General features: G+C 39.5%; 1 protein-coding gene across 2 annotated transcripts in view; it reads right to left on the bottom strand.

Moving 5' to 3' along the window:
- Window positions 1-24,569, bottom strand: part of MYO18B (myosin XVIIIB) — an 810,748-nt gene that overhangs the window by 588,142 nt on the left and 198,037 nt on the right. For both annotated transcript variants that reach the window (XM_089684120.1, XM_089684121.1), the window contains exon 13: window positions 5,552-5,696. In XM_089684120.1, coding sequence (XP_089540246.1) covers window positions 5,552-5,696 — 145 coding nt within the window. The remainder of the gene's footprint in view (window positions 1-5,551; window positions 5,697-24,569) is intronic.

Genomic DNA, 24,569 nt, shown 5'->3' with positions numbered 1-24,569 from the left:
TTTATCATATTTTGTTGGTGTTCCAATGCCAATACTGTGATTCCACATTTAATTATTGAGCTTGTTGTTCTATTTTCAACCATTTTCTTATTTTCAGAATGCAGCCAGAAATGGTTTCTAAGGTTTGCCAGCAATACATTTTCAAAAAATGTAGATTGGAGTCCCATTTTCCTCACAAAAGGCTAGTTATATGTTTTCCTTTACCCTTCCATTGCTTGTTTTCAGACTGTCATATCACTTGCCCCCACCAACAGTACATTTACTGTGGGCGGGCAGCAGCTACAGGATAGGTGGCATACTGGTACGTCCCTCAACACATGCGTACCTTGTTAAAAAAAGAAAAAAATGATTTCAAAAATGGAATAAAATATTATAGTACATTTTTTTCTTTTTTACATACTGTCACCAGTCAATGTCCCTGGTCACTGCCACACCAATCATATGATGATGCTTTACTGCACTGGTGGCAGTGGTAGTAGATAAAAAAAAAAAAAAAAAACACATTTTATTTAATTTTGTAAGTTTCCAAAAAATGTACAAAATATTATAACTTCAAAAAACTCGCCATGCCTCTTATTAAAAATCCTTGGACTGTCTACTTTCCGAAAGGCGGTCGTTTAGGGGGTATTTGTACTGTCCTGTCATTTTAGGGCCTCATGAAATGAGACAGGCTGTCAGTACATCAGAACTGATCAATTTTTAGATAAAAATACCATAGTTTGTAGACTCTAACTTTTACACAAACTAAATAATATACACTGATTTGGGTTATTTTTACCAAAAAAATGTAGCATGCCTACATTTATGAAGAAAGATTATTTGTCCGCAAAATTTTATAACAGAAATAAAACTATTATAACAGAAAGAAACATTTTTTTTTTACAAATTTGTTGGTATTTTTTCATTTATATAGCCAAAAATAAACATCCAGTGGTGATTAAATACCACCAAAGGAAATCTCTATTTGTGTGAAAAGAATTATATAAATTTAATTTGGGGTACAGTGCTGCATGACCATGCAAGTGCCAGTAGCATAGTGGGTACAACTCTGTCCAAAGCAAGAATGCCCTTCTGCACCATTTTAAACAACTTTTGCACGCATATTATTTACTTGCATTACTTAACGACTCACGGATCACATTCTAGAATAGATTACTTTCTACTCAAACACTCTGACTTTTGGCTTGTTTGCATGGACACCCATCTCTGGGCTGACTCCAGTAGGATGTGGCAGTGAAAACTTAATGAGTCCTTACTTCAAGATGCTGAAATTGAAGTGTTACTAAACCCAGGACTTTGCATTCACTATATCTGCTCTCCCACAGTACACACAACATGGAAATGCAATTATTTTTGTAAATATAAACTGCTAAATACCTTTTCTCATCAGCAGTTAGAGCAGTCTTGTGACTTCAGCAGAGCACTGGTCAAAGCTTGTAGGAAGAGTTTTCTTTCTGCTCTAGGAGGATGTGAAAGTCCTGACCCGCTGTTTGAAGAGTGCTGAGTGGCCTTGTGCTGATCACATGCACTCTCCCAAGAAAAAAAAAAAAACCTCTCTAGCAATACACACCAAACTGAGCACGTGCATGTGATTACAGATTCAGTCTGTATCAGGTGGTCATTTCAACAAGAGGAGGGGCAGGGAAGAAAGGATCAAGCAGCCTTTTTACACAATGCAGAGGATTAACCCCTTAGGTTCCACAGTGAGTATAACAAGCATGCATATACAGACTGATTTTACTGTTGTGGGTTTAGTAACACTTTAAATCCTTGGTGATCCCTGATGATGATTTGGGGAACACATAAATGTGTTATTTAGGGGCAATCCATCTCACAGGGCTACTGATTTAAAAGAGAACATGTAAAATGGATAGACTCACTCTTATTTATTTCGGGTATTTATGTAGTGCCAACAATTTTTGCACAGTGCATTATATATATTGCACATTCATATCAGTCTCAAACCCCCAAGGAGTTTACAATCTATGGTCCCTAATTCACATTTATACATACACATACTAGGGCCAATTTATACAGAAGACAATTAACCTACCAGCATGTCTTTTGAGTGTAGGAGGTTCCCAGGGACAACAAGCAAACTCCATGCAGGTGGTGCTGTGGATGGGATTCGGACCAATGGCCCTAGTGCTGCTAGGCAGAAGTACTAACCACTTAGCCACTATGCTGCCCTTAGACAAAATCCAAGGGTTGGAAGTGAATAAGAAATCCTTGTCCGTACCTGTTTTCTTCGAACTTCAGATACTCCAAGATAGACTGAGATAGACCAAATTAACTTCTCCTCCACAAAACTAAGGTGAACCTCACCAGAGTATGGCAAAGGTTGTATGAGTGGGGGAATAAGCCAGGCAGGCTTTTAGTGATTGTGCTGAGTGAAATTTTGGAAAGGGGCAGCAGGCTCTTAAGGAAACTAAGCTCCAAGAAGAAATGGGTGAGTGATATTTCTTACTGCCAACATCCCTAACTTAACTCAAAAATATCATACTAGATCCCCATGGGACTTTTAAGGCAGATAAGACAATTGTATATTTCAATAACAGGCTAATATGCCAAATGCATTGCAAAAGATACATAATTCCAAATGCATTACATGTACAGAAAAATACTATATTGGTATTGTTACATAAACATGGCAAAAAAGTATTTAAAACCCCATGGGGTTTATTTACTAAACCTGGTTGACTCAGAATCTTGTCCACTTCTGCATAAAAACCAATCAGCTTCCAAGTTTTATTGCTGAAGCTTAACTGAACATGCTAAGGTTAGAAGCTGATTGGCTACCATGCACAGGTGCCCAAGATTCTGAGTCAACCAGCTTTAGTAAATCTCCTATCATGTGTCCATAGTATATAAAAAAGTGTCGTATGCCTATCATAAGCCCCATAAAACTAAGGTTCTGGATGGTTTCTCTCTTACATATTATATGGTATTTTCGCAACTTCTTGCCCAGTCATTTACAGAGGGATTTAACTCCATTCTGGATGGGGGATCATTTCTAGCAGACACCCTCTGAGCCAACATAACTCCTAAAGATGGACGACCCAACTTAGTGTAACAACTATTGTCCAATCTCTTTGCTAAACCTTGACTTAACACAAAAAGGTTGCTAAACCTTGACTTCACAAAGATTCTGACAATTAGGCTGCTACCCCTGATTCAAAGGTGTATTCATCAAGAGCAAATCAGGTTTGTACCACAAAGGGAGGCGAAGGATAACACCACAGGGGCTATCAATGCTATCCATTAAGTGCACAAGGCAATAACTACCATGTTACTTTCGACTGATGCCAAAAAGGCATTTGAACACGTAGTTTGGGCATTTATAACCAGGGTCCTTGAATGAATTGGTGTAGGAGAGAATTTCCTCAAGTGGATAAATGCAACCTACTCATGCTGGATGGCAATTATTAAAATAATTAGCTCTCTATCTGAACCTTTTGAGCTCCACAACATTATGTGGTTATGTGGCCCATTGTCCCCACTTATTTTTGTATTGACTCTAGAGCCCATATTAAGTCATATTAGGAACAAGGAATCTCTACGAAACTGAAGGAACACAAGGTACACCAACATTTTATTGTTATTTATCACTCAGCCCCTGCCTTCCCTTCCCAGTCTACTGGCTGAATTTCAGGAGTATAGCACAGCTTCAAAATTTAAAATCTACCTGCAAAATTCAGAAACCATGAATCCCAATCCATCTCGCTCAACCCTTGATACCTTATGGATGCACTTTCCATTTAAATGGACCCCCAATTACCCTAAATATTTAGGAATCTATTTACTCTGGATGCTGATGGCACATGCTCAGTTTGGTGTGTATTGCTAGAGAGGTTTTGGTTTTTGTTTTCTTGGGAGAGTTCATGTGATCAGCACAGGGCCTTTCAGCACTGTCCATACAGACGGTCAAGGATTTCACATCCTCCTAGAGCAGAAAGAAAACTCCTCCTACAAGCTTTAAATAGTGCTCTGCTGAAGTCACAAGACTGCTCTAACTGCTGATGAGAAAAGTTATTTAGCAGTTTATATTTACTAAAATAATTGCATTTCCATGTTCTGTGTACTGTGGGAGATCAAATATAGTGAATGCAGGGTCCTGGGTTTAGTTACACTTTAAAGTGGAGTTCCAGCCATTTTTGTGTTTATTAAAAATTAGCAGCTACAAAAGTGTAGCTGCTGACTTTTAATAACACACACTTACCTGTCCCGGGGTCCAGCGATGTACTCACCCACACAGTCCCTTCTCTCCTTCTGTCCTCCACGGTACCGGCATCTCTACTGTGGGCACCAGGCTGTGACAGCTTGCGACTTCACAGCCTTGTGCTCATTTTGCATGTGCGAGTTGCACCGTGCCTCCTGATTGGTCTGGCAGTCTCCTGGGACCTATGACAGTTCCCATGAGACTGTGGGAGCAAGGAGGGGGCCGAACTTCTGGGTCACTTTGTCTCGGCGAACTGAGCCGGAAGTGGGAGCGGGTACCTGTCAAAACCAGAGCAGAAAGAAAACTCCTCCTACAAGTCAAAACCAGGTACCCACTCCCCTCCAAAAGGTGCCAAATATGGCAGTGGAGGGGGGAAGAGGCAAATAAGCGGAGCTTCCGCTTTTGAGTGGAACTCTGCTGTAAGGCAATCCTTTTATTTCAATATATTCAATATGTTAAAATGATTAGTTTTAAGAATTTGTTTTGTATATTTGGATTCGTTTCATATATTTCTTGTTCCAAAGCTATTTTGGAAGATTCAAATTCATTTGTTATTTTGTAATTTCCTTGACTTGCTTGCAACTTTGATGCGACTTGCTTCTGATTTCTGTGCAATTTGCTTGCGTGTTGCTTGCAATTTCAATTTCGATGAGACTTGCTTGCTACCTGCTTGCGACTTGGACTTCAATGCTACTTGCTTGCAATTTTTATGCGACTTGCTTGTGACTTGGATGTTTTGCTTGACTTTGGCTTTGGCCAATCATATCAATACAGAGTGTGACACATATTACTGAAATTGCAAAACCCTCTGAAGTCGCAAATGAATGAAACAAATGAATACAATTGAATTTGTCATTTTTGGTATAATTCATTTTGCATTCATTGAAATTCATTAATATTGTGATACGGAGATTAGGATACATCCGAATCTCTGAATAACAATTTTTTTTTTCCGAATTTCATTTCGTTATGAACTGAATCGCACATGTCTAACTGTTATTGTGGTCCTGTGAAAATACCTTCTTGCCAAGCCCTCCAATTGCTATTAGACCGATATACTGCTAAATATAAAAGATAAACTAAAGTATGAACAAAGATTTCCAATAATGATTGCCATTTAAAATGAAGTGGATAAGTGCTTAACTTTCATATATCTTAAGTATACCTGTATCTTGGTTTTATATCCTACTTTGACTATATCTTATAAAATAGTATAAAGGTGTTGTAGCCAAGACTTGCATGCATTTGCTCCATCAGTTCTTTGAATGTGTTTATCTATGAGCATTCAGCTGACAAGAGTGAAGAATCCAGACTGCAAGATTTGTCCCTTACCTCTACAAGCACCTGCTGCTCCGAGGTGATAGATGCCGGCTATAACGTGCCAAATGGCCTTTTGCTCATTCACCGTGAATCCCAAAACCTCCATGGCAGATTGGAGTTGTACAAACGCTGCAGTAGCCTTCTGCTTCTCCTCAGGCTATGAAAGACAATAGAAGAAGGGCATTAGCTAACATTACAAAGCAACCTGTCTAGGAACAGTTTTTGTTTTGTTCCTAGCTCATTGGCTTAGGTGTAGAAAGAAAACACTGGAAAATACTGCAGTATTAATACCATTAATACTATTACCATTTCAATTAAATTATATAACTAAAGGCAAAACTTTTTTTTAGCTTTGGACAAAGTGGAGAGGGATTAGAACACCTGTCAAGTTTTTATTGCTGTCTGTGTCCCCATTAGAGAGTTTCTCCCTATTTATTTCTCCTGTTTACTAATCACTGACAGCAAAAGTGGAAGAAAAACCCAAATTTGGGGTTATCACCAGAACAAGAATAGAGGGGAAATCTTTTAATGAGGACACTAGTTCTGGTTTTCCTGCTGAAAACAAGAGATTCCCTCACTTTGGGGGAAAAAACTGACAGGGGTTTTAACCCTCTCTATCCAAAATAAATCAAACAAATTTTAAAAAGTTTTTTCCTTAGTTCTACTTTAAACTTTTATTGTAAAGGCGATGGCTTTCTGTATGACGGTAATGGAAAAATCATTTATAATGTAACTGTCCTCACTATGGACAGCCCAAATTATATGGAAAGATATTAAAGTATGATATACAGTATATATGTATGTATGTATATATATCTATATCTATATCTATATATATATATATATATATATGGATTATGCAAATTTAGTCTTTTTATTCAGGAAGAAAAAAACATTTAGTTTCAACATGCAGAGAGCGAAGAGTTTGTAAAACTAAAAAAATCTTTTAAAAGATTTATTTGTTGCACCATAGAAACTGGATTGCTTCTTCTTTCATAGACATATGCACAGGGAGGCTTGAGGTGACATTGCATTCAGGGCATTCTATATTGTATGATATGATGTGCCTTTAGATGCTAGTTAAAATTCTGGTACAAAATATGTAGTGCAGTTCTACCCCCACTAAATTCAATTGACAAAAAAAGGGAAAATCGTTATAAATCCAGAAAGTGTGTTAATACATGAAAAAAGTTCACATAGAAAGTGTTAGATGACCAAAATACTGTGAACAATTCACAAATATATGTGTACAACAAGATAATAAAGAAATAATGTCCCAGGTAAGTCCACAGGTGTGTACATGCTGTGTCATTTAAAGCTTCTTTTGGGAATTGAGTTTAGTGACGGTAGTGCTGCACTACATATACTGTTGTTGGCAAACACGGAAGTGGAAAGTTCTCATACTGGGTCTTTTCACATGGGTGGACCCGGTTAGCGGATCCGTTTGCTCAGTGGGGGATCTCTCCGCTGATCCCCGCTGAGCAAGTGGATGACAAGTCTGTGTCGGCTCCGGAAACAGAGCAGCTCGCTCTCCTTAATGGCAGTCAGATGATAATGGACCGCCTGTCTGTTTCCATCCGACAGACGGAAGGGGAATTGGAGCCCCATCCGTCCCTTTTTTGCAGGTCCAATCGGATTGGATTTGACAGGTGTAAACAGACACACGTCTGTTTACACCCACCGCTCCATAGAGGAGAATGAAGGATCCAATCGGGTCCGCTTGAAAAACAGGCAGGCAGACCTGATCAGAAAATCCATGTTAAATAAGCCTTAGAAGTACTAACTTGTTCTCTGGTATAATTGGGATAATTGCACAGATTGATTTTTGTGATTTCAAAGTGTACAGTTACACTTTCTTAAGAACAATGTCCCCTCTCATCAATCCTTTTTTATGTATAATTTAGAAGTGTAACCACTGCAAGACTAGACAGTTTCAAGCCATTCCTGCCCAGGCCAACTTTCAGATTTCAGCCCTGTCACACTTTGAATGACAATTACTATCGACAAATATTAGTCATGCAACACTGTACCCAAATTTAATTTTTATCAGTTTGTAGAGATAGAACTTTCTTTTGGTGGTATTTAATCACCAATAGGTTTTAGGGTTTTTTTTTGCTATATAAACAAAAAAATACTGATAATTTTGAAAAAAAAAACCACATTCTTCTTAGCTCTGTGTTACAAATTTGCAAATAAATAATCTTTCTTCATAAATTTAGTCCAAAATACATTCTGCTACATTTATTTGTTAAAATATAACCCAGATCAGTGTACATTCTTTAGTCTGTGTGAAAGCAGAAGTCAAAGCAACTGAACAGAGGGTCCTAGACCTCTGCCCCACACCCGCAGCAGTTTCGGGGGCCTAGGGAGAAGAAGTGGTCATCCTTCCTCCCCAGCGGCAGTTCAGGGACTTTAGAGCGATGGAAATCGTCGCCGCTCCACAGCAGAAATCTGAGAGTCCAGGAGTTGTTGCAGCTGGCTCATCTCCCCAGCAACAATTCCACAGTCTGGGAGAGGAGGTGATCATCCTCCCTCCCCAGCAACAGTTCCAAACCCTTGGAGAGGGGGTGGTCATCCTTCCTCCCCAACAGTCAGCCAGAGCAGAGGATGTGGGGTTCCCAGCAGTTAAAGCACTGGCAACTGCACCTACCTTGCCTTCACAGTTCCAGGGAGGTGGGGCAGTCAGCCCTTCTCCCCAGCAGCATACAAGGCTCCCTGCTAAAGCGTTGGCAACAGGGCAGAGCACAGCTGGCCCCTGTCCAGCTCCTACCATGTCTTCGCGGCTTGGCTCCTCTTCCCAGCAGCATGCCAAGCCCTGGAGAAGTAAAGACTTACCAGCTGAAGCACTGGCAGCCATACAGAGAGTTCACAACCTCTGCCCCTCACCTACCGATGACAACTCTTCCCTGCGGCCAAGAATAGGGATTGTGTGGACCGACTATGTGGGTTCACTCTGCTAGACTAAGGCTATGTTCACACTAGCCTTGTTTGCAAGTGGCAGACAGGCATTTGGGAAGCGTTCTTACCGTTTCCCAAACGCCTGGGAAAATTCTGCACATTGCAGCACATAGTGCTGTTCAAACGGGAGCATTAGCGTTGCGTTGCGTCGTGGCAAAACGGACGCCTCTGGTCGAGTCAGGAGAAGTTGAAGCCTCCTATTCAAGTGTTTGCGAGGAGTTTGCGGAGCAGTAACACCATTCAAACTTCATTATAGGCGTTTGTGGGGCGTTTTTAATGCTTGGCAAATGCCTAGCAACCACCGCTAAACTGCGTATTCGGCTTTTTCGGAGCGTTAAAAACGCTCCACAAACGCCGGACCAATGCTTGTCAAACGCTATAGGGACGTTTGGCAAGAGTTGGAAAAACAGTCAAGTGTGAACGAGCCCTTACACATGTCTAGACCAGGTGGAGGTCTGGGACCTAGTTAGTCAACTTTTGAGGAGGGAGAAATGTGACAGGCCCAACCGGGACAGGGTCTTTTGGAAGGGACTAGGGGCTAGCCTTCCACCCACTGATTTTGGCCCATAGAAAGAGCAGATCATTATTTAATGAGGGAAAACAATGTGATGACCACTAAGAGCGAGGGTTGGATTAATTCTCTGCATAAAGGCAATAAATCTTCCCTTCTGGAGTGGATGGAAAAGTGTAATATTAATCTTGTACATGTTAATGGTCAGAGGAAATATGGTGGCCCTCCTGCAGATTGGGTTGGAGAAACTCGACCTCTCCAAGGCCTTCGACACAGTCGACCACCCCCTCCTCCTTACTAAACTACACTCCCTTGGCATCAGGGACTCTGATCTCTCCTGGTTCTCCTCTTACCTATCCCAACGCTCCTTCAGTGTTACCTATAACGCTGCCACCTCCCCCTCTCTCCCCCTCTCTGTTGGGGTCCCCCAAGGCTCTGTCCTCAGACCACTTCTCTTCTCAATCTACACTTCCTCCCTTGGCAAACTGATACACTCCCACGGCTTCAACTATCACCTCTATGCCGATGACACACAAATTTACCTCTCCACCCCTCACCTCACCCCCTCAATCTCTCGCCCGCATCACCCACCTCCTAAACGACATATCAGCCCATGCCCCCCATCCTCTCCATCACGACTAACAACGCCACCATCAATCCCACCCAAAGTCCTAGGTGTCACCCTGGACTCAAACCTTTCCTTCCAACCTTATGTCCAATCACCATCAAATTCATGCCGGCTCCACCTCCGCAACATCTCCAAGATACGTATGTTCCTCACCCCAGACACCACTAAACAACTCATACACTCCCTTATTATATCACACCTAGACTACTGCAACTCCCTTCTCACCGGCCTACCCCAACACATGCTATCCCTATTGTTTTTACTTTTGTTTTTACTATGTCCACTTCAAAGGACCTTCTCTTTAGATATGCAATGAGGATGAAAGTCTGTCCAGAAATGCACAATTTGCCCAGGCTATGACCATGCATACCTAATGCTCCTTCCAAAAAAGGCTATGATCTGCCATAGATAATTTTCCCACCAAAAAGAGAGGTTCTGGTGAGGGGCTGAGTTATGCAAAATACAGGGGATGGGGAAAGTGTCCTCTCCTGGATGAGATGCGCCAGATTTGATTAGATGGATTAGATATTTCCACCAATCAGGATGGCCCCATGCAAGTGTATGTGAGATAGGTCTTTATCAGGTTAGGTCTTGGGGGGGAGACAAGGGACAGAAGATCCAAAGATCATAGGGGTCCTCATGCTACACAGCTGGTAAACATCAGGACATCTCTCTGGCAATTACATGTAAACATGCTTGTCTTATGTGTTGTCTGTATATTAATGTTATGAGTATTATATTCTATAATTCCTTCATTTAAGCTTTTATTTTTTTCATTTTTCTGTAAACAGATTACTGTGCATTAGTTCAGACCTTCACACTATTTACAAATGAATTTCTGTTGTGTTAAAGCTTTCACTCATGGTCAAAGAACTCTCATTAAGCAGATCATAGACAGGAGATAATGAATCTCAAAAATATCAACAGCAGGTAACAATCTAGCACAATGTTTCCGAAACCAAGATAATTAGGAACTTACCATAATGTTTAGATTGTAATTTAATATTTAATCTCTACTTTAGTATGATTTATGTATGTAAACATGAAGGGGGTTATTTACAAAATCCGGAGCAGTTCTGCATAGAAACCAATCAGCGTTCAGGTTTTATTGTCGAAGCTTAATTGAACAAGCTGAAGTTAGAAACTGTTTGGCTACCATGCACAGCTGCACCAGATTTTGAAAATCTACCCCATATTTTGAACAAATACAAACTATGGGGTAGATAGTTTGTATTTGTACTTTCGTATTTTGTTTTTATTTTTGTTCAAAAACAATTTAAAAATTATCTGTGTCAGTGTATTTTTAGCATAAATCACACCTTATTAAAAATGTAATTAGGATTTATATGATGTAAGAACTTTATTAGGTTGTATACTTTTGGTTCTAAAATTACAGTTCTACAATGCTATATTTTATAAGCAAGATAGAAAGATACAAAAAACATACATCTCAATATCATTATAAGCAAACACATGTATGAGGTGTCACAGAAGTGGGCCTTCTTCTGAGATGCCATATATGCAATCGGTGTTTGTGTTGCTCCATAGCGAGTTCACTACCACTGACAGTTTCAGGTCTCCTACTAATGATCAGGAGCTGGGCAGATGGATTCTGTCAATTGCAATTGCTGTGAATAGCTATCACAGTGCTCAATTAGTAAAACCCGTCCCTGTACTGCTATTCTTTCCCGAATGGAGGAAAAAGAAACAATGCATCTTTCTATCCTAGTCAGAGGAGAAGAGTGTAAACAAAAAAAGTGTGTGTAAAAATAATATTAATAAAAAATAAAGATAAAGTGGCTATGCTAGGGTGATGCATGTCCACTGCCAGTGTCATGTGACCACTGTGACCAATGGCTTCCTTTCATGACATCCATTGTATACAATTGTGTTGTTAGCTGTGATTGGTCAAAGCAGTCACATGGTACAGACAGGGCCAATCACAGCCCATCTGTATCATGTGATGAGCTTTGCCCAATCACAGCTAATCACAACAAAAAAATTTAATGAATCAGTTTCATTCAGTAACAATGGTTGCTAATGTCAATGAAATACATTTGTATTAGCAATTATAATGTGTAAAAAAAAAAAGAAAATCCTGATCACTTGCCCAGAGTAGGTCAATGTTACTAAGGTAACATTGTATTGCCCTGGTCACAGTGTGTTGAAAAATAAAATAGTAAAAAAAGAAAAAAAGTAATAAAAAAGAAAAAAATTATAGAAAAAAGTTGAAAAAAAAATATTAATAATATTTTAGTTTTTTTTACATACTGTAACCAGTCAATGTCCCTGATCACTGCCACACCAGTTATATAATAATGCTTTACTGAACTGGTAACAATATGTAAAAAAAAATTGTGATTTTTTTTTTTTTTCACCATTTTTCCAAAAATTGTAACAAAATATTACAAATTCAAAAAAATCATCATGGCTCTTACCTTGAACTGTCTATTTTCCAAAAAATGGTCATTTCAGGGGTATTTGTACTATCCTGGCATTTTTGGGCCTCAAAAATGAGATTACCATCAGTACATTGATTGTCAGATATGTATACCATGGTTTGTGGACTCTATAACTTTCCTACAGAGTAAATAATATACACTAATTTGGGGTATTTTCACCAAATAAATGGAGCAGAATATATTTTTACCTAAGTTTAAATTGAAAGGTTATTTATTTGCAAAATTTTACAACAGAAACAATGAAAAACGCATTTTGTTTTTCAAAGGTTTGGGGTTTTTTTTGTTTATTTAGCAAAAAATGTAAAACTCTGTGGTGATTAAATACCACAAAAAGAGAGCTCTATTTGTGTGAAAAAAAAAAGATAAAAATGTTTTATGGGAACAGTGTTGCATGACCACACAATAGTCATTCAAAGTGCGACAGCACTGAAAGCTGCAAATTGGCCTGGGCAGGAAGAGGATAAAAGTGCCCTGTATTGAAGTGGTTAAACTGAATACAGACTGACTGGTCTCAATGTCTTTCTTGTAAAACTATATTTTTGACTTTTTGCTATTAAACATGTCCAGGAAAAAAATTTAAAAAATCTAATTTCGTCATAAATTTAGGACAAAAGGTATTCTGCTACATGTCTTTGCTAAAAAAAAAAATCTCAATATGTGTAAATTAATTGGTTTACGTGAAAGTTATAGTGTTTACAAATGGCGGTATAGATACTGGAATTTTTTTTTTACTAATAATGGTGACGATCAGCGACTTATAGTGGGACTGTGGGACTGAGGCGGGCATTTTGACACTGGGGGAATTGACTTGGTGTCACTGACATCCCCAGTGACACCAATACAGTAATCAGTGCTAAAAATACAGTGATCAGTGCTCTGGGTGGGAAGGGGTTAACATGAGGGGCGATCAAAGGGTTAACTGTGTGCTGGGAGTGTTTTACTGGGGGGCAGTGTGTTGGTGCTTCACTGTAAGCACATTGCTCTGGATAGCTGTGCTGTGCATAGCCATCCAGAGCAGTTTGCCCGAGTTGACAGGGAGGAGGACTGTTAGTAACAAATCAGTCCTCCTTTCCATCAGAGATGCTCGGTGATCACCAGGCACTGGTGGGTAATCACCGGCCGGACCCGGTGATTGACAGCCTCGGCCGTGAATAGCCCCCTACCCAGAAATGCAAAATCACGTATGTATAAGTGATTTTGCGCACCCCTGCCGCCCTGTAGCAGTATATCTGCTATAGGGCTGCGGGGAAGCAGTTAAAATGTTGTGTGACATTAGAAATCTGTTTTGCTTGTGGGTTAATGGAGTTACAAAAATTTTCTCCAATGCGGGTTCTAAGACAGTGTATAGTGTATCCCACATAATGCAGTCAACATGATGCGCAGCATATAAGATACACCACATACAGTAGGTGGCCCCACAATTTATAAAATTTCTAATCATAAAATTTTCACTGGTACATAGATTCCACGAGCAATATCAGCATGTTTTAACACCACAGGAAGAGCCGATTTAGTTTTAAATAACTTGGAGAAAGAGGAGTACCGAGTGTAGGTGCACGCCAACTCAAAAATCTATAACCATGCTGCAATATAGCATGTTTGTCCTTATCTACATATAGAATCGGTAAATTCTTCTTAATAATATTAACAATAGACTGATATTCTTTTGAAAAGGTAGTAACAAAGGTAACCTTCCTGTCACTTCCCAGATTCTCTTGTCCAGATAAGTCAAATGCCCTCTTGTTCTGTATGTTACATACACCCAAAAGATGTGCCCGATCTCTAGCTTCAGCAATCCTCCTGCCTCGTTCTATACACCAATTGGGGAAACTGCTAGATAACAGTCTATTCTTAATCATTTCCAATTCCTTATCAAAAAGTACACGATCAGAGCAGTTCCTTCGTGCCCGAACAAAATCTCCAGCTGGTATAGTCTTAATCGAATGAAACGGATGACAACTTGTGGCAAACAAAGTGGAATTGCCTGCACACGACTTTCAGAAAGTTGCCGTGGCAACATAGCTAGTGAAAAGATCACTCTGTAGAGTGTTATCCAAAAAATCTATAGATGTGACATGAAAATTATAAGAAAACTCAAGATTAAATTCATTATTATTTAAATGGGCTACACATTTAACCACTTCAAGTTTGGACACTTTTACCTCCTTCTTATCCAGGCCAATGTTCTGCTTTCAGTGCTATCACGCTTTGAATGACAATTGCACGGTCATGCGACAATGTACCCATATTAATTTTTTTTGCATTTTTTGAGACAGATAAAGCTTTACTTTGGTGGTATTTATTCACCACTGGGATTTTTATGTTTTGCTATATAAATGAAAATGTCCAAAAATGTTGAAAAAAAGTGTTTTTCTCATAAAATTTTGCAAATATATAATCTTTCTTCATAAATCTTGCCCAAAATTTATTCAGTTATCTTTTTAGTAAAAAAAATAACCAAAATTAGTTGATAACCAAAAATTATAATTTTTCTAATTTTTTTTTTACATTTTTATTTTATTTTTTTATTATTATTATTATTATTTTTTTAGTTTTTTTTTTTACATATCATCACCCTAGCAGTACAGTGTCACCATAGTGACAATGTACTACTTGTGGGGGGTGATGAAGATATTTTTTTTTTTTACACCCATAAAAGCTGTAAAAGCAATCATTTCTCCTTCTCTCTGGCTGCATTTTTGCAGAAATACTGTGTGAGCTGTGACTGGTCACAGCTTGTCACATGGTACACAGATCACACACAGGAGGAGGGGGGTGGAGAGAAGAGTGGGGAAAGGGACTGAGGGAGGAGTTTGAAAGGATAAAGAGGTAACATCTTGCTTACTACTCTTCATATGATCACTGATTGGCCAATCAGTGATCACATGATCGGGACCTCACACAGAGGTCCCGTACAACGATCGGTGCTGCACGCTCCCAGAGAGTGAGCACAAGCAGGGAAACGGGGAGGACGTTTATAAATGGCCACCTGCCCCTGCACTGCTCCCTTCTGGCCGTTTATATACATGGGCCAGACGGGAAGTGGTTAACATTGAAATGTCACCATCCCATATAACCAGGAGGTCGTCTATATAGCGACCAAACCAATGCAGATGTTTATTGTAAGGGTTCAGATGTGTAAAAAGAAACTGTTCCTCCCACCGTCCCATAAAAAAATTCACCATCTTACTCCCATTGAAGCTCCACAGATTTGAATATATTAAGAGCAATCGAACATAAAATAATTATGTGTTAAAAGAAATTCAATGCATAGCAGTATATACTCCTGTAATTCCACTGGATAAAAACTATATTGTTTTAAATGATATTTCACTGCCTGCAAGGCTAGGTGGTGGAGGATACCTGAATAGGCGCAGTATTACTTTTATATCTTCCAAATGCCAGTATATATTAGATTTGATTTTTTTTTATATGTTTGTGTTTATTTTTCTCTATGGTTATAAATGTGTTTATTGTGAGTTATTATGTTCACTGGGTGTGTTATATGGATAGTGGTGCACGTTAGCTCAGTTCGTCCCCTGCATCTGCAAGTGTAGTTATTTGATCTGATTACAGATGGTGGGTTGGGTAGCCGTGTTCCACTCTGAAACACGTTAGTGGAAGTTTGCCATGGAATATTTTTACTCCTTTATGCAATAAAGAAGATTTTTGTATTCACCTGTTGCCGACATTTTAGGAACCAGGCTGCAGGTGACCACGTTTCCCCATTCAGCTCTCCTTCCTCTCTGTAACATGCTCTCTCTACCTCTCTTTTTCAGTTATGTCCTCCGTCCTTAAACTCTGTTTCCTTCACCCCTCTTCTCTACCCCACAATCTGTATATATCACCCTTTCTTCTGTCCTCCCCTTATCACTGCACTCCTCATCTCATCCTAATTCTAATCCTACATGCTAATAAAACCCCCAGGATGCTGAGGCATGTCCCCTCATATAAATCACACTCTCATACTACCTTCCTCACCCTTCTGCTTCTCTGAACCTGTAGAAATATATCCTCAAACTCTGATGCTCTTTTATTTAACTGTAACCAACGCACCCATCACCCTGTACCCTCTAGCAGCAGCCGCAATTCACACAATTTAGTTTCCATCCCTCTTCTTCCCAAAACCATCCTACCCGTCTCCTGTGCCCTCTGGAATGCCCGTTCTGTCTGCAACAAACTCACTTCTGTTCATGACGTCTTTGTTACTAACTCCTTTAATCTACTCTGTCACTGAAACTTGGATTCATGAATCCGACACTGCTTCTACTGCTTCCATCTCCTATGTTGGCCTTCTCTGGACTCACTCCCCCAGACCCAGTGGATGCAAGGGAGGTGGAGTGGGAATCCTCCTATCCCCACAGAGCACATTTCAGGTTCTTCCTTCTCCTCCTTCTCTGTCCCTTTCATTGTTTGAAGCTCACTGTATACTCCTATTTTCTCAAATTTCTTTACAAATTGATATGATCTAATGCCCCCCAGGACCAGTTTCAACTTTCCTTAATGTTTTCTCTGCCTGGCTACCCTACTTTCTCTCTTCTGAAATTACCACAATCGTTCTTGGCGACTTCAACAACTCTGTGTATACTAACATTCCTGTTTCTAAACTTCTTAGTCTAACCTCATCAGTTGACCTGAAGCAATGTGCACATGCTTCTAGTCACTCTAATGACAACACCCTCAACCTTGTATTCGCCTACCTATGCACTCCATTTAACCTCTCCAACAATCCTTTTCCTCTCTCTGATCACCACCTTTTTAGTTTTGCTCTCTCCCTATCTTCCACCAGCTCTCCCTCCAACTGCCTAACAATTACCCATAGAGACCTTTAACTCTTCTCTTCTCTACTCTGCTACTGACCACCTCTATGCCAAAATCTCACCCCTGTCCTGCTCCAATATAGCCACTTCTGTCTACAATAGATCCCTGTCCTCTGCCCTGGATGAGCTCTCCCCTCTCACTACACAAAGAATCTGGCCCCAACCCCCACAAACCTGGCAAACAGACGACACTAGAAGTCTCAAAAAACACAACTGCAATTTGATCAGCTCCTCCTCCCGCTCTCCCTCCTGAGCTATGCTGCCTTCCGCTCTCTGCTGTGCACAGAGAATGACAGCAGCAGTGGTGGAGGTTGGGGGAAAGGAGAGGAATAAGACATTGCTGGGAGGTGAGGAGAAGGGGGCCAGAGGTCACTGCTATGGGGGAAATGGAGGGCAGAGGACACTACAGTGTGTGTGTCCCAGTAATGTCCTCTGCCTCACTTTCCCCCATAGCAGTGACCTCTAGCCCCCCTCCCACCTGCAGTGCCCCCCCCCCTTCCCTCCCATGGACAAGTATTTTAAAAATCTGAACTCCCAGCAAGTGGCTGGGGATCAGGATTTTTCTGCCCCTACCCTGGTGCCCTAAGGCAGCTGCCTAAGCAGCCTTATGCTGGCGCCCAGCAAACAGCTTCTTAGGCAGCCGCCTTAGGACACCAGGGTAGCTGGGGGGCAGAAAAAATCTCAATCTCCAGCCACTTGCTGGGAGTTCAGATTTTTAAAATACCCGCCTTCCGACGATCCCTTTTATTGTCCTGCTGGAGCAGCCCTCCCAACAGCATACAGCTGCTGCAGGAGGAAAATCCAGGGGATTGGTTCTAGTAAACGCCCCCGCTGCCCCTTCCACCCTTTTTCTTTTTTCTGCTGCCTTACCTTTCCCCCAAGTGCTCCCCTTTCAACAGGGCTCCTATAGAAATTGTGAAAAATATTAAAAAATAAAAATGTAAAAATAAAAACTACTGACACCATCCACTGCCCTACTGACACCAACCTCCGCCCTACTGACACTATCCACTGCTCAACTAACACCATCCACTGCTGTACTGACTGACTCTGACCTCTGCCCTACTGACACCATCCACTGCCCTACTGACTGACATCATCCACTTTTCTACAGACACCATTTATTGCCCTACTGACTGACACCATCCACTTTTCTACCGACACCATCCACTGCCCTACTGACTGACACCATCCACTGCTCTACTGACACTGTTCACTGCCCTACTCACTGACACTGTCCACTGCCCTACTCACCGACACTGTCCATTTTTAAGGTAGGCTAAGTTTGTCTTGTTACAGTGACATTTGTTTTATTATATTTTTCTACAATTTCCTTGCTATTTAGTTAGGCCTTGCAAGTTATTTTATTTTTTTTTAATGGTGCTGAACCCCGGTGATCTTTGATCTCTTTCATGTTGTTCAGGTAGATCTCTGCCTCTCAAAGGTTGCCTACTCCTGCTCTAAAACATGCACTAGTCAGCCCCATACTTCAAAAGCCTTCCTTGGACCTCACCAATCTTAACAACCTTCTCCTTGCTCCCCTTTTCCTCTAAACTCCTGAGTGACCATCTCATTAAGAATAACCTTCTTGATCCCCTTCAGTCTGAATTTCGCCATCAACACTCCACAGAAACTGCTCTCCTAAAACTCACAAACAATTTAATAACAGCTAAAACCACAGGACACTATTGGCTGCCTTTGATACGGTTGACCACCCCATCCTCCTCAAAAAACTTTTCTCCTTTTGTCTCTGTGACTGTGCTCTTCGTTGGTTCTCATCTTATCAAATCAAATTTCTCTTTTTATCCCCCAGCTCACAACATCGTTTTCCTCACGCATCACTAACTTACTGATCGACATATCAGTCTGGATGTCACACTACTCAAACTCAAATCTATCCAAAACTGAGCTCCTAATATTTCCTCCCCATGTGCCCCTTCCCCTGACTTCTCTGTCAAGATCAATGGCACAACCATCAACCCGTCCCCACATGCCAGGGTGCTAGGTGTAGTCCTGGACTCTGAACTCTCCTTTCTGCCCTACTTACAATCACTTTCCAAAGCTTGCCGTCTAAACCTCTGCACCATCTCCAAAATACGCCCCTTCCTAACCAATGACACCACAAAGCTACTAATTAACTCCCAGGTTATCTCTCACCTTGACTAATGCAACTTGCTCCTCATTGACTTACCTTTACATAGGGTATCCCCTTTCCAGTCCATCATAAATTCTGCTGCCAGGCTCATCCACCTTACCAACCATTCAGTGTCTGCCACCCCTCTCTGCCAATCCCTGCATTGGCTGCCACTCACCCAACAAATTAAATTCAAAATACTAACAATTTACAAAGCCATCTAATCTAAACTCCATCCCTAATCTTGTCTCAAAATACCATCCAAATCGATCTCTTCGTTCCTCCCAAGACTTCTCTATGGTTCCCCTGTCATCTCTTCCAATGCTCGCCTCCATGAATTCTCCTGAGCCTCTCCCATCCTATGGAATTCCCTACCCCAATCTGACTATCTCCTACTTTATCGACTTTTAGGCAATCCATGCAAATGTTTTTCTCTTCAAAAAGCCTATCCTGTCTCTCCCTAATAGCTGTACATGTATTTTCTCCATTGGCTTATCCCCCAAAGGTATTACCTTTTGTATCCCTTGATCTTCCCCTTTTAGATTGTAAGCTCTAACGAGCAGGGCCCTCTGATTCTTCCTGTATTGAATTGTATTGTAACTGTACTGTTTGCGATCACATTGTAAAGCACTGCGCAAACTGTTGAAACTATATAAATCCTGTATAATAATAGCTCAAGGCTTGATCTAGGTTAGTGTCTGTGTCAAGGTCAATGGTCAAAGTCAGGGTCAAAGATCATATTCAGTGTGTTTTAGGAGTAGAAACTTTTATTTTGGGGTTTTTGGTTGTGGTTCATACTAATGGCAAGAACGTTTTAACTAAATTAAAAAAATATATACTTTTTAACTATTTTGTGCCAATTAAAAAAAATCAAGAGCTAATTATTACTATTCATCACGAAATTAAGACACAGTTTGTCCTGAAAAAAACAAGGTATAATTAGCTTTTCTATGCTAAGTAGTTTTGATGATATGTTCAGTTTTACCAACACTTGCCTAAGTTGCAAAACAGGGTTCAGGCATTAACATTTGTTTTACCTTTAGGCACGAAGGGGTTAAAAATCATACTTTATGTATATACTATAAATGTACAAAGTGATATTTTTGAAGCAGCTGAAGGGATAAACTGGTTTAGTGTTTTAGGGATTCCACAAAGCATACAGCTTTTCCAGTCCATAAAACCATGTCTCTCTGTTGTATGTAGTATTGTAAACTTGGCGTCTGCATTTATGGTTCTGCCGATTTTGGTTTACGGTTAACATTTCTTTTTAAGCCAAATTGCAAAGTAAATAATGCATGCATGAGGATCTGGCCATTAACAGTATGTATAAGCTGTGTTTTAGTAAGAGAAAAGGGCTAAATATTTAAAGGATTCTATTGAATTGTAGAACTAAAACTATTTGTATGTTTTGAACAAGCTGAGCCAGAAAAAGATAGCATGTAATTATTATAGCTACCCTTAAAAATAAAAGTCAGATTCTTTTAGGTATTTCAGGGCATGAAAACGTGATTACAGACACATATGGGTGAAACAACCCTGTTTGACACAAGCTTTGCTCTTCTAATCAGCTCTTTCTTTGCCCTTTCATTGTACCAAGCTTTTTAATTGGATTTGTCACCTACCTGAACCTCTCAAACTGATGTTCTTCAAAACCTGTGTTACAGATCTCTCAACACAATGCCTTTAGCGAGTATATGGTAAGGTAGAACACACGTAATTAAGCGATAGACTGACACCGCCATGTGGGCATAAAGGAAGCTAATGAGTTGGATATTTAAATTGATTTTTTTTTAAAAAGGCATGTATAGTTTGTTTGTACCCAACGGGGTCAGTTTACTAAAGGAATCAAAGATTGTTCACTAAAACAAACTAAATATTCACTGGGCTTAGAAAATAGGGTGAAACTCTGTTCACTTGAAATACTTCGTGGATGACTAAAGAGAACACAGTTTTACCTCCTTTACTAAGCTTAGTAAACATTTTTATAGATCTAAAAAAAAAACAGCTCTTCTGTACAATATACTGTAGATGTACACATTTAAGGTTTCTTTTAACCTCCAACAAATAAAATAGAAGCCAGTACTTTTGTTTTTGTTTTTATTATTTAATAAATTATACAATTTTTTAATTACTGGTTTACACATTCTATATATAGTTCATTAAAGTGGAATTTTACCCATAACAACTTGATAAAAAATTATGTTCTTTAGCAAGAAACATCCATTCCATATTAATAATTATGCTGTTAAAATTTGTGTGTTCTGTGATTTGCCTCCAGAATCATTCCTGTGTTTTCTTGCTAGTGGCTGTCATTTTGTTGAAACACAGAGCATCTGAGCAGCAGTAAATCTTTAGGCTGTCAGCAAATCGGCTTCTACATTTTGGGCAGAGTGCCAAAAAGAGAGCAACTGAGCATGTGCAGAGCAGGGTGAGACAGTGTATTATTAGATTTTAAACAGTATATGCACTTATTTTTAAGGTTTACATAGCTATACTTGCAAAATGGACCAGCCTGAAGTGATCTAGCAGGACAATATGGGACATATCTATAAATCAATGAATGTGACTTTCACCACACTCACTGTTATAGAATCAATCAACACTTAAAGCACATACGCCAGGAAGAGTTATCTAAAGAGAATGTTTGGTCATGTCAGATGAACGGCTTTATAAATATTCCACAAAGTGTTAGTTCAGTTATTTATCTATCACATGGAATAATCCAGTAACAAATGCTGGATTATACAATCTGTATTGTTCTTGTTCAACCAGAAAAGGAAGAAGTACTGATTACATCTATATTTGTTAGTGAACATTGTTTTTTTCCATGTCAACAGTCACTACTTAAGGCTTGGTTCACACTAGTGCCATTTTGGAAGACGCGGCATGGCAGCCCATTTACTTGAATGGGCTGCTGTGCCTCGCAAAATGCAGGGAAAAGGTCCCTGCACCTTTCCAGAAATCGCAGTCCACACTGGGAACCACACTACAGTGTGGTTCCCAGTTCAGATGCGATTTCCAGTGTGGTTGGTGTGCCATTAAGATTATAGGTACCCACCCATGGGTCCCACATTTTGTATGTGGGTGGTTGCAGCTGCGGAGCAAAGTGCAAGTCCCGCAGCAGCTTCCACACTTTTGTGAAATGGGTCTTAGCAAATCAACTTGTCTGTCTTTATTAATTATGACCAGAATTATCTTTAAAGTGAATTAAAAAAAAAACATTTACTCAAACAAATAAAGCATATGGTACTGCACATTAACATTTTACACCAGCAAGTGTAGCTCTTTTCTATGTCTTTTTCTCAGGCTGTTAAGCCTGATATTTACAGAACCTGTAGGCTCAAAATGAAATTTATATAAACAACTGAACCACAGCCTCAAAGCAAGAGGTGTCTACTGTCTTGTCTCTTTAGCTAACCAGTTACAACCTGGGAATCCTTTGTCTTGTTTTAGATGTTTAGTGACAGAAAGATTGCATATACATAGTAGGAAACAATATTTAAAAAGTTTACAAATGTACAGCCTAACAAATTAAATTAATAAAATGAGATTGAACCCAAACCATTATGTTTATCTTTAAAGTGACCTTGTTACTATAGGGTCCAAATTAAACTACAGCCACCTTTTGAAAAGAGATGCTGTACACTTAGCCTTCAGATGATCTGTGATTTAAAAAACTGCAATGTAACAGATTCCTGGTGGCTGCAAATATCCAACACTTCTGGGTGTGTTTAATACCTGCTATGATTCCTCGTACTGGGTTCTACATCACTACAGGACAATGTAGCAGGTATTTAACATACCTGCAAGTGCCATATACTGGCAGTAGCCAGGAATCTATTATATGGCAGGTTTTTAAGACATGGTTTTCTATTTACAGGATGATTTTAATTTCATTTGACCCCTTTAGTAACAGAGTTACATTAAAAGAAAACAGTAGAAAATCTGAATAGGAAAGCAATACCTTGCTTTTTCTTCTACATCACATTTAGGTTGTTGGGGCTTAGTCTGGGCATCCCATACCAAGTTGAAGTTTTTTTTGCCTTGGACAAATAGGTCATACTACTGCCATAACTATAGTACCTTTATAATGTTTACGTTCCTGGGAAGTGGCCTGATAACTTTCTTCCTGCCACAGGTTGATCAGTTTGATGTTTCTACATCTTTGAATGGTTTTCTGGTTATTTACTAATAATGCAAATCTTCTTTAACATACTGTACTAATTTTCCTGAGGTTTACTCCACATTTTATAATATATTTTGTGACTATTGTTTTGGTAAATTACAGCTTGGATGTCTTTTGACATAATTCTTTTCACAAGTTTTTCTTTTTCACATCCGCTGTTGGTATATGTATTGTATAAAATAATGGAAACCTTACTGATGATAATTGGTCTACCTTAGTGCTTAAAAGCAAGAAGTATGGAAACATCATTACAGAGATGTTATTATTAGTAGAAATCTAATAACATGGTTCCATAAAATATAATAAGCAGAAATGGAAATAAAAATACTTTTCATTGAGCTCACAATAGGAAAATAGTGCGGCAGTAAAACACATTATGAAATAATAAGTCTGAAATATTATGCACTGTAAAAAAAAGATAATCTGCTTCCTGAAAGATATAATAGAAGAAGTAGGACAATTTCCCCCACTTTTCTGGGAACTCGGAATACAGGATCATATCTGTGTATACTGTATACAATATAGCAGCATGATGAAAGGTCTTGTGTCTAATCGACCACATAGAGGGACTAAGGTTTAGATATGAGGTTTTTATACTTGTAAATCTATGTTTTTTATTTATATCTTGAACTGTCCATGTAGGCTCCTCATGTTGGTGAAATTACAGGTGAAAGTAAAGTTTACTCTGAGAAAACAAAAGCTAAGGCCCTCAAATTTGTACAAATTGGCCAGAGTCAATGCATGAATATTATCACTGAATATCCATTGCACTCCACTTGCTGTGTTTTCCCATTGGGTGGAAAATAAAAGATAAAGCCAAGCTGATTTGGATGCTTAAAAAATTTCAGATGTCCACCAGTTGTGAAAAAAACAGGCACGCTCCTTCAGATGTCCTCCAATTGTGAATAGAACAGCACGCTCCTTCTCTTTTCAGTGGTTTTTGGAACATTGCAGCTAAGTGTTTTAAAAAATGTTTTAGGCCACTTTCTTTGAGATTAAATATGGTAAATTGCAATTTCTACCGTTACGTTCCAAAGGGCCATAATCTTTTTTTAGGTAAGTGCAGCCCTCAGGAGACATAGTGCAGCCATCAGTAGACAAAATGCAGCCCCCTTGCAGATTTAGTTCCCATTATTGGGCTCACTCTTTATTTAAGGTTGCCAAGTCTGGGATAGAATGATAAATTGGCATTACACATACACAATCTAGTTTGTTCACTAAGGGCCTATATCAACAGGCTTTGTGCCTGTGTCAATAGCATAAGTTTAAAATCAACTTGAGCTGCATCTGAATTCATTGACAGCTGCATATGACCCATGGTTGATCTGCAT

The sequence above is a fragment of the Staurois parvus genome, unplaced genomic scaffold (genome assembly GCF_062004578.1).
Source record: "Staurois parvus isolate SC_StPar_1 unplaced genomic scaffold, SC_StPar_1.0 ptg000336l, whole genome shotgun sequence".
Taxonomy (NCBI): domain Eukaryota; kingdom Metazoa; phylum Chordata; class Amphibia; order Anura; family Ranidae; genus Staurois; species Staurois parvus.
The sequence above is the reverse complement of the archived record's forward strand: the minus strand, read 5'-3'. Positions and strand labels throughout refer to the sequence as shown.